General features: G+C 42.3%; 1 protein-coding gene across 1 annotated transcript; it reads right to left on the bottom strand.

Annotated features, from left to right (window-relative positions):
• Positions 1 to 8,172: 8,172 nt before the first annotated feature.
• On the bottom strand, positions 8,173 to 9,204 carry LOC117338623 (putative uncharacterized protein ENSP00000383309). Its single transcript, XM_033899980.1, has 3 exons — positions 9,028 to 9,204; positions 8,719 to 8,826; positions 8,173 to 8,481 (listed from the first exon to the last, which is right to left on the bottom strand). Exons 1-3 carry the CDS (start codon positions 9,202 to 9,204, stop codon positions 8,173 to 8,175), a joined length of 594 nt encoding a protein of 197 aa, XP_033755871.1.
• Between the last annotated feature and the right edge of the window lie 2,743 nt (positions 9,205 to 11,947).

The following is an 11,947-nucleotide window of genomic DNA, read 5'->3' as shown; positions in this document are numbered from 1 at the left end:
TAGCTGACGTATAACACTCTCCTGTCGACACCACCTTTACCTTAGCTGACGTATAACACTCTCCTGTCGACACCACCTTTACCTTAGCTGACGTATAACACTCTCCTGTCGACACCACCTTTACCTTAGCTGACGTATAACACTCTCCTGTCGACACCACCTTTACCTTAACTGACGTATAACACTCTCCTGTCGACACCACCTTTACCTTAGCTGACGTATAACACTCTCCTGTCGACACCACCTTTACCTTAGCTGACGTATAACACTCTCCTGTCGACACCACCTTTACCTTAGCTGACGTATAACACTCTCCTGTCGACACCACCTTTACCTTAGCTGACGTATAACACTCTCCTGTCGACACCACCTTTACCTTAGCTGACGTATAACACTCTCCTGTCGACACCACCTTTACCTTAGCTGACGTATAAACACTCTCCTGTCGACACCACCTTTACCTTAGCTGACGTATAACACTCTCCTGTCGACACCACCTTTACCTTAGCTGACGTATAACACTCTCCTGTCGACACCACCTTTACCTTAGCTGACATATAACACTCTCCTGTCGACACCACCTTTACCTTAGCTGACGTATAACACTCTCCTGTCGACACCACCTTTACCTTAGCTGACGTATAACACTCTCCTGTCGACACCACCTTTACCTTAACTGACGTATAACACTCCTGTCGACACCACCTTTACCTTAGCTGACGTATAACCATCTCCTGTCGACACCACCTTTACCTTAGCTGACGTATAACACTCTCCTGTCGACACCACCTTTACCTTAACTGACGTATAACACTCTCCTGTCGACACCACCTTTACCTTAACTGACATACAACACTCTCCTGTCGACACCACCTTTACCTTAACTGACGTATAACACTCTCCTGTCGACACCACCTTTACCTTAGCGGACGTATAACACTCTCCTGTCGACACCACCTTTACCTTAGCTGACGTATAACACTCTCCTGTCGACACCACCTTTACCTTAGCTGACGTATAACACTCTCCTGTCGACACCACCTTTACTTTAGCTGACGTATAACACTCTGCTGTCGACACCACCTTTACCTTAGCTGACATATAACACTCTCCTGTCGACACCACCTTTACCTTAGCTGACGTATAACACTCTCCTGTCGACACCACCTTTACCTTAGCTGACGTATAACACTCTCCTGTCGACACCACCTTTACCTTAGCTGACATATAACACTCTCCTGTCGACACCACCTTTACCTTAGCTGACGTATAACACTCTCCTGTCGACACCACCTTTACCTTAGCTGACGTATAACACTCTCCTGTCGACACCACCTTTACCTTAGCGGACGTATAACACTCTCCTGTCGACGCCACCTTTACCTTAACTGACGTATAACACTCTCCTGTCGACACCACCTTTACCTTAGCTGACGTATAACACTCTACTGTCGACACCACCTTTACCTTAGCTGACGTATAACACTCTCCTGTCGACACCACCTTTACTTTAGCTGACGTATAACACTCTCCTGTCGACACCACCTTTACCTTAGCTGACATATAACACTCTCCTGTTGACACCACCTTTACCTTAGCTGACGTATAACACTCTCCTGTCGACACCACCTTTACCTTAGCTGACGTATAACACTCTCCTGTCGACACCACCTTTATCTTAGCTGACGTATAACACTCACCTGTCGACACCACCTTTACCTTAACTGACGTATAACACTCTCCTGTCGACACCACCTTTACCTTAACTGACTTATAACACTGTCCTGTCGACACCACCTTTACCTTAGCTGACGTATAACACTCTCCTGTCGACACCACATTTACCTTAGCTGACATATAACACTCTCCTGTCGACACCACCTTTACCTTAGCTGACGTATAACACTCTCCTGTCGACACCACCTTTACCTTAGCTGACGTATAATACTCACCTGTCGACACTACCTTTACCTTAACTGACGTATAACACTCTCCTGTCGACACCACCTTTACCTTAACTGACGTATAACACTCTCCTGTCGACACCACCTTTACCTTAGCTGACGTATAACACTGTCCTGTCGACACCACCTTTACCTTAGCTGACGTATAACACTGTCCTGTCGACACCACCTTTACCTTAGCTGACGTATAACACTGTCCTGTCGACACCACCTTTACCTTAGCTGACGTATAACACTCTCCTGTCGACACCACCTTTACCTTAGCTGTCGTATAACACTCTCCTGTCGACACCACCTTTACCTTAGCTGACGTATAACACTCTCCTGTCGACACCACCTTTACCTTAGCTGAGGTATAACACTCTCCTGTCGACACCACCTTTACCTTAGCTGACGTATAACATTCTCCTGTCGACACCACCTTTACCTTAACTGACGTATAACACTCTCCTGTCGACACCACCTTTACCTTAACTGACGTATAACACTCTCCTGTCGACACCACCTTTACCTTAGCTGATGTATAACACTCTCCTGTCGACACCACCTTTACCTTAGCTGACGTATAACACTCTCCTGTCGACACCACCTTTACCTTAACTGACGTATAACACTCTCCTGTCGACACCACCTTTACCTTAGCTGACGTATAACACTCTCCTGTCGACACCACCTTTACCTTAGCTGACGTATAACACTCTCCTGTCGACACCACAGTTACTTTAGCTGACGTATAACACTCTCCTGTCGACACCACCTTTACCTTAGCTGACGTATAACACTCCTGTCGACACCACCTTTACCTTAGCGGACGTATAACACTCTCCTGTCGACACCACCTTTACCTTAGCTGACGTATAACACTCTCCTGTCGACACCACCTTTACCTTAGCTGACGTATAACACTCACCTGTCGACACCACCTTTACCTTAGCTGACGTATAACACTCTCCTGTCGACACCACCTTTACCTTAACTGACGTATAACACTCCTGTCGACACCACCTTTACCTTAACTGACGTATAACACTCTCCTGTCGACACCACCTTTACCTTAACTGACGTATAACACTCTCCTGTCGGCACCACCTTTACCTTAGCTGACGTATAACACTCTCCTGTCGACACCACCTTTACCTTAGCTGAGACCTATAACACTCTCCACCACCTTTACCCGCCCTTATCTCATTGTAGTAGTTTGTAAGATACACAGCTTTATTACCTCGTTGAACAACATACGAAGGCTCGTCGCATGCCATCCAGGGCAAATAGGGTAAAGTGTCTTGTACAAGGACACAACCACGACAGCAAAACCCGGTCCGTTCCTCAGCGTTTCGAGAAACACCGACCGACACGGGAAGAGATAATTGAAAGACGAAGCTCGGATCTTCATCTGATGTTACGTGGTTACATGACGATAAGATCGGACAGAGTGTCTTCCTAATGTGCTCCTTATAGCTGGTCGGGTGGTAACACAATTGCCTTTCACCATGGCGACCCCGTTTCGATTCCCCTAACGTACGTGGAAAAAGAAAAGAGTTTTTCTTGGTTGCTTCTGTTTCCTTCCATAGAAGGCCAAAAACGGTGACTAATAAAAGATGACATCAGTTATTTCGCAATTGTTGTAAAATAAATAAAGCATATTCAGTATTATTGCGCTGTAATAGCTGGACTTTTTCATTTATACTTTAAAATACATTTGACATAATGGGTTTTATGGTATAAATACTTTTGACAAGTAAAAGGAATCACATACCAAGTATATGTTTATGTGTTAGTTTTATTTCCCTCCTACAGTACAAATGTCAATTTTAGCCTGTTATTGACTTAGCGATTGGCTGCCCGACTGTGCTTATCTCGAGCTGTATGAAGATTGAAGCCTACTGTTTGAAACATCAGCTACAGTTTTGAATGTCTATTATTACGTCACGTTTGTCGATAGATAGATTTAATCAGTGCTTTCATTATCTACGCCGAAAGTCATCAATCACAGTTCCAGTACTCACACCGAACGTCATCCATCACCGGTGGGTTGTCAGTAGTATCATGTGACCAGTAAGTTGTCAGTAGTATCATGTGACCAGTAAGTTGTCGGTAGTATCATGTGACCAGTAAGTTGTCAGTAGTATCATGTGACCAGTAAGTTGTCAGTAGTATCATGTGACCAGTAAGTTGTCAGTAGTATCGTGTGACCAGTAAGTTGTCAGCAGTATCATGTGACCAGTAAGTTGTCAGTAGTATTGTGTGACCAGTAAGTTGACAGTAGTATCATGTGACCAGTAAGTTGACAGTAGTATTGTGTGACCAGTAAGTTGTCAGTAGTATCATGTGACCAGTAAGTTGACAGTAGTATTGTGTGACCAGTAAGTTGTCAGTAGTATCGTGTGACCAGTAAGTTGACAGTAGTATCATGTGACCAGTAAGTTGACAGTAGTATTGTGTGACCAGTAAGTTGACAGTAGTATCATGTGACCAGTAAGTTGACAGTAGTATTGTGTGACCAGTAAGTTGTCAGTAGTATCGTGTGACCAGTAAGTTGACAGTAGTATCATGTGACCAGTAAGTTGACAGTAGTATTGTGTGACCAGTAAGTTGTCAGTAGTATTGTGTGACCAGTAAGTTGTCAGTAGTATCATGTGACCAGTAAGTTGTCAGTAGTATTATGTGACCAGTAAGTTGTCAGTAGTATCGTGTGACCAGTAAGTTGTCAGCAGTATCATGTGACCAGTAGGTTGTCAGTAGTATCGTGTGACCAGTACGTTGTCAGTAGTATCATGTGACCAGTAAGTTGTCAGTAGTATCATGTGACCAGTAAGTTGTCAGTAGTATTGTGTGACCAGTAAGTTGTCAGTAGTATCATGTGACCAGTAAGTTGTCAGTAGTATCGTGTGACCAGTAAGTTGTCAGTAGTATCATGTGACCAGTAACTTGACAGTAGTATCATGTGACCAGTAAGTTGGCAGTAGTATCATGTGACCAGTAAGTTGTCAGTAGTATCATGTGACCAGTAAGTTGACAGTAGTATCGTGTGACCAGTAAGTTGTCAGTAGTATTGTGTGACCAGTAAGTTGTCAGTAGTATTGTGTGACCAGTAAGTTGACAGTAGTATCATGTGACCAGTAAGTTGACAGTAGTATTGTGTGACCAGTAAGTTGTCAGTAGTATTGTGTGACCAGTAAGTTGTCAGTAGTATCATGTGACCAGTAAGTTGTCAGTAGTATCATGTGACCAGTAAGTTGTCAGTAGTATTGTGTGACAAGTAAGTTGTCAGTAGTATCATGTGACCAGTAAGTTGACAGTAGTATTGTGTGACCAGTAAGTTGTCAGTAGTATTGTGTGACCAGTAAGTTGACAGTAGTATCATGTGACCAGTAAGTTGTCAGTAGTATCATGTGACCAGTAAGTTGTCAGTAGTATTGTGTGACAAGTAAGTTGTCAGTAGTATCATGTGACCAGTAAGTTGTCGGTAGTATTGTGTGACCAGTAAGTTGTCAGTAGTATCATGTGACCAGTAAGTTGTTGGTAGTATTGTGTGACCAGTAAGTTGTCAGTAGTATCATGTGACCAGTAAGTTGTCAGTAGTATCATGTGACCAGTAAGTTGTCGGTAGTATTGTGTGACCAGTAAGTTGTCAATAGTATCATGTGACCAGTAAGTTGTCGGTAGTATTGTGTGACCAGTAAGTTGTCAGTAGTATCATGTGACCAGTAAGTTGTCAGTAGTATCATGTGACCAGTAAGTTGTCAGTAGTATCATGTGACCAGTAAGTTGTCAGTAGTATCATGTGACCAGTAGGTTGTCAATGACGTCATCACTCATGGACCCCGTCATTAAATGACTACATCGTATTTTTAGAAAGTTAAACAATACTCAACCGGTACTCAGTCTTATTGAAAAAAAATACTAATAGTGTACTACAGCTGTTAAATATGATACACACTACAGGTTATAACACAAACAGACAACGTCACCTCCATCCACTGTACTGTCTTTCGGGGATACCTGTCACCCCTGAACTGTTTATTGTGAACATGTTTGCAATGCGAGAACAACACAAGTCAATGACAAGAGGACATGTACTTAACTCCGGAACAATGTCACCTCTACATATACCAGATATGTGGTTTGATGGCATTGGACTCAACATGGAATACGACATTCAATCGGGCTCTTTTCCTGCCTCATTTAATAATAAAAAAACAAAAACAACCTAATTCAAATTTCTATATTTTAAATGGGTCGATTATAAACTTGAATAAAACTCGATAAATAGTACCTAGTTATAACTACTTTTGTGTCACAGAAACAAGAGCTGGCAGAAAATGGGGATACTTACCTAAGTTGAGAACACGGTAAGGGCAGACTTTGGTACAGCAATTGTGAGGGCAGACTTTGGTACAGCATTTGTGAGGGCAGACGTTGGTACAGCATTTGTGAGGGCAGACTTTGGTATATAATCTGTGAGGGCAGACGTTGGTACAGCAGCTGTGAGGGCAGACGTTGATACATCATCTGTGAGGGCAGAAGTTGGTACAGCATCTTAGAGGGCAGACTTTGGTACAGCATATGTAAGGGCAGACGTTGGTAAAGCATCTGTAAGGGCAGACGTTGGTACATCATATGTGACGGCAGACTTTGATACAGCATCTGTGAGGGCAGACTTTGGTATATAATCTGTGAGGGCAGAAATTGGTACGGCATTTGTGAGGGCAGACTTTGGTGCATCATCTGTGAGGGCAGACTTTGGTACAGCATTTGTGAGGGCCGACTTTGGTGCATCATATGTGAGGGCAGACGTTGGTACAGCATCTTAGAGGGCAGACGTTGGTATATAATCTGTAAGGGCAGACTTTGGTATGTAATCTGTGAGGGCAGACTTTGGTACATCATATATGAGGGCAGACTTTGGTACATCATATGTAAGGGCAGACTTTGGTACAGCATCTGTAAGGGCAGACGTTGGTACATCATTTGTGAGGGCAGACTTTGGTACATCATCTGTAAGGGCAGACGTTGGTACATCATATGTGAGGGCAGACTTTGGTACATCATCTGTGAGGGCAGACTTTGGTACAGAATTTGTGAGGGCAGACTTTGGTAGAGCATCTTAGAGGGCAGACTTTGGTACATCATCTGTGAGGGCAGACTTTGGTTCAGCATCTTAGAGGGCAGACTTTGGTACATCATCTGTGAGGACAGACTTTGGTACAGCATTTGTGAGGGCAGACTTTGGTGCATCATATGTGAGGGCAGACTTTGGTACAGCATCTGTGAGGGCAGACTTTGGTACATCATGTGGGAGGGCAGACTTTGGTACAGCATCTGTAAGGGCAGACGTTGGTACAGCATATGTAAGGGCAGACGTTGGTACATCATCTGTAAGGGCAGACTTTGGTACATCATATGTGAGGGCAGACTTTGGTACATCATCTTAGAGGGCAGACTTTGGTACATCATCTGTGAGGGCAGACTTTGGTACAGAATTTGTGACGGCAGACTTTGGTAGAGCATCTTAGAGGGCAGACTTTGGTACATCATCTGTGAGGGCAGACTTTGGTTCAGCATCTTAGAGGGCAGACTTTGGTACATCATCTGTGAGGGCAGACTTTGGTACAGCATTTGTGAGGGCAGACTTTGGTACAGCATCTGTGAGGGCAGACTTTGGTAAAGCATCTGTGAGGGCAGACTTTGGTACATCATGTGGGAGGGCAGACTTTGGTACAGCATCTTAGAGGGCAGACTTTGGTACATCATATGTGAGGGCAGACGTTTGTACATCATATGTGAGGCCAGACTTTGGTACATCATATGTGAGGGCAGACTTTGGTACATCATATGTGAGGGCAGACGTTGGTACATCATATGTGAGGGCAGACTTTGGTACAGCATCTATAAGGGCAGACGTTGGTACAAGATATGTAAGGGCAGACTTTGGTACATCATATGTGAGGCAGACTGTGGTACAGCATCTTAGAGGGCAGACTTTGGTAAATCATATGTGAGGGCAGACTTTGGTACAGCATCTTAGAGGGCAGACTTTGGTAAATCATATGTGAGGGCAGACTTAAGGTATATTATCTGTGAGGGCAGACTTTGATACAGCATCTGTGAGGGCAGACTTTGGTACATCATATGTGAGGGCAGACTTTGGTACAGCATCTTAGAGGGCAGACGTTGGTATATAATCTGTGAGGGCAGACTTTGGTATTTAATCTGTGAGGGCAGACTTTGGTACAGAATCTGTGAGGGCAGACGTTGGTACAGCATTTGTGAGGGCAGACGTTGGTATATCATATGTAAGGGCAGACTTTGGTACAGTATCTGTAAGGGCAGACGTTGGTACATCATATGTGAGGGCATACTTTGGTACATCATCTGTAAGGGCAGACGTTGGTACACCATATGTGAGGGCAGACTTTGGTACAGCATTTATAGAGGGCAGACTTTGGTACATGTACATCATATGTGAGGGCAGACTTTGGTACAGCATCTTAGAGGGCAGACTTTGGTACATCATCTGTGAGGGCAGACTTAAGGTATATTATCTGTGAGGGCAGACTTTAGGTATATCATATGTGAGGGCAGACTTTAGGTATATCATATGTGAGGGCAGACTTTGGTACGGTATCTGTGAGGGCAGACTTAAGGTATATTATCTGTGAGGGCAGACTTTAGGTATATCATCTGTGAGGGCAGACTTTAGGTATATCATATGTGAGGGCAGACTTTAGGTATATCATCTGTGAGGGCAGACTTTAGGTATATCATATGTGAAGGCAGACTTTGGTACAGTATCTGTGAGGGCAGACTTTGGTACAGCATCTGTGAAGGCAGACTTTGGTACAGCATCTATGAGGGCAGACTTTGGTACAGCATTTTAGAGGGCAGACTTTGGTACATCATCTGTGAGGGCAGACTTAAGGTATATTATCTGTGAGGGCAGACTTTAGGTATATCATCTGTGAGGGCAGACTTAAGGTATATTATCTGTGAGGGCAGACTTTAGGTATACCATCTGTGAGGGCAAACTTTAGGTACATGTATATCATCTGTGGGGGCAGACTTTAGGTGTATCATCTCTGAGGGCAGACTTTGATACATCATGTGGGAGGGCAGAGTTTGGTACAGCATCTGTGAGGGCAGACTTTGGTACAGCATCTGTGAGGGCAGACCTTAGGTGTATCATCTCTGAGGGCAGACTTTGGTACATCATGTGGGAGGGCAGACTTTGGTACAGCATCGGTTACTTTGCTTGTTTTTTCACCTCGTAATGTACTCAGGTGTAAGATGCACATTTATGTATGTTGGCACCGTCACAGAAATACAGTATGTTTACATCTAAATAAAATCTTCAAGTAAGGAAAAAAAGAGCCGACAAGGCTGAAGTTTGAAGGTGTCAGTGTAGTGTCTATCAGTGATACAGGATATCGGTCCGTTCATCACATTCGTCTGCTCAAATGTCTAATAATTATAGACACGAATAGATACCAGGTGATAGACTTCCTCCAGCTAAAACCGTTAACCCTACATAAGTGCAAGATGTATTGATAAAACAAATAAACCGAGACTTTTTTTTTTTTAACTCATATATTCATGAAGTCTTCCTTCAACGCGAAACGCGGTGTCCCGCGTCGTTCCCAGTCTGAGGTTCCCGATAAATCTGTTCCCGATATCCCGGTCATACAATGCAGGGTCAAGGTTGTTCAGACCGTTTATATCATCAAACTTCTAAAGGGTCAAGGTTGTTCAGAGAAACTTCTAAAGGGTCAAGGTTGTTCAGACCGTTTATATCATCAAACTTCCAAAGGGCCAATGTTGTTATTACTGGAAAGATCAGACTAAGCCACAACCATTCCTTCGGTGGCAATGACCTTCATTTATTATCTAATCCGATAGGTCAGGTTGTCCCATAATCAAACTATCCTAGGTCTCCAATATCAACCGTCAGTATCCAGGTTTTTTTCGACTTTCTCTTAAAAAGTCACTTCATTCCTTTTATACAGACTTGGCCAAGATTTTCTTTGAAATATGTTTGTATGGACATCAGAAATATGTTTGTATGGACATCAGAAATATGTTTGTATGGACATCAGAAATATGTTTGTATGGACATCAAAGTGGTCATATCTCTAAAACATTCTAATACTATTCCTGGGAATGTACCCCTGTTTTTAACAATACAGAAGATGGTATATTCTGTCGGGACATAGGTCCCTTGTGATATAAAAGGTTCGTAAACAATTGAACAAACCGGCCAGATAGTAACTGTATTTGTTATCGAGTTACTTACATCTGATCTGATAGATACGTACGTTTGCTACAGCGCCAGCCACCAAGCTGGGAAAGGGATAACCGTTATCAGGTCATAACCTTATAAAACATAAGGCCAGGTATATAGAATTAAACAATAGCCATTAAACAATAGGTCATTAATACAGTAGATTACACTGGATGGTTACGGGACTACCTTTGTTTATGTTCCCCACCACCATTATACTCAGTACACTGAACCGTGAGGTTTTTTTTTATCCCTTGTGATCACCAAACAAATGCTAACACAGTGTTTTAAAAAGAGCAAAACTTGTGAGTCAGCTATTTCATCTGGGCCACCTCATAGGGTGTGTATCCTACACCACACTATAGACAAACTATGAGGCATAGGTGATTTCGCAAGGTTTTCACTGGGACAAAGGAAAGCGTGACCATCAAAAATTTACATATTCGTCATATCAGCGTGGTGCAGTCATTATCTCGTATAATCTTGTTATTATTCATGTATGTATAACAAAATTATATCTTACCCACAAAACTGACGTGTCTTCAGCTGGGTACGGCACGTTCTTTTGGGGTTTATCATATAATGTTTAGTTGTTTTTACCCCTGATTGTTTCATCGTAACCGACAAGTAAACAACAGATAGTCATTTATTTTAGTGTCCGTATACATTCCGTATACATTAAGTTTGCTTAACTTGTTTTCAACTATTATATTATTATTATATATCAAACCATTAGAACACTGATGAGATTTATAAACTTATTATATATTGTTGGTTTCGCTATACGTTGTTGGTTTCACTATACGTTGTTGGTTTCGCTATATATTGATGTATATATTTGGTGGCTTGTCTTGTCACTACAATATTTTATTTCACTGTTTGTTAGGTTATAAGTAAAGATCAGCGGTTGATTATGAAGATCTAAAAGGCCTAAACGATCGACATTATCAATACAACTTTCCTCTTACTGATGGTTGTCGTGATTGAAACTCATAGGATCTAAGATGAATCCTTACCTAAACTGTACGTTTTATTTCATAAAACTATACAACGTTTAATGGAAAAAAGTATGAAGCTTTTGTTTCATCTTACATTACATTTTTACGCGTGAAATGTGATTGGTAAGATTTAAATCGGTAGGTACATGTACATATAATGAATTTTGGCGGTAACAATTGTCAACATCTCCTAATCACGACTAAAAAAACTAAAACCAACATAATGTAGACCTGATGTTGTTTTCTTTTTCTTATTTTTTCAATTAACTAAATCAACATTTTTTTTTTTTTTTTTCGATAACTGGACAGATATTTTTTTACATAAACATTGCCGATACTTTACTCTGAACAGTTGATTATTCTGAACTAACAATCTGCGTCTGCCTACAGTACTACAATCCACGACTGGGTCACTGGTTGGCAAGTCAAGATTCGAACCGTGATCACTGTGTTGTTAAGAACCGTGTCCGTGTCTTGTTACGGAGGTCGTCGGTTGAAAAAGTGTTCCATGTTTGATTGTATCAAATAGTTAAAAGACCTAATCTCGTCAGCTTATGTTATGTGTATTCCTAAGATAAATATCGAATCATTCGAACCTCGGATACATGATCATTCGTGACATTTACAATGGTAAACGTCCTCCCGACAGTCAGGGTCATAATGTTACAAGGTCGGGTGTCGAGGAACACAAACAGACAGGGTCTTAA

This window comes from Pecten maximus, chromosome 11 (genome assembly GCF_902652985.1).
Source record: "Pecten maximus chromosome 11, xPecMax1.1, whole genome shotgun sequence".
NCBI lineage: Eukaryota > Metazoa > Mollusca > Bivalvia > Pectinida > Pectinidae > Pecten > Pecten maximus.
Note: the sequence above shows the minus strand (reverse complement) of the source record. Positions and strands in the feature narration are given on the sequence as shown.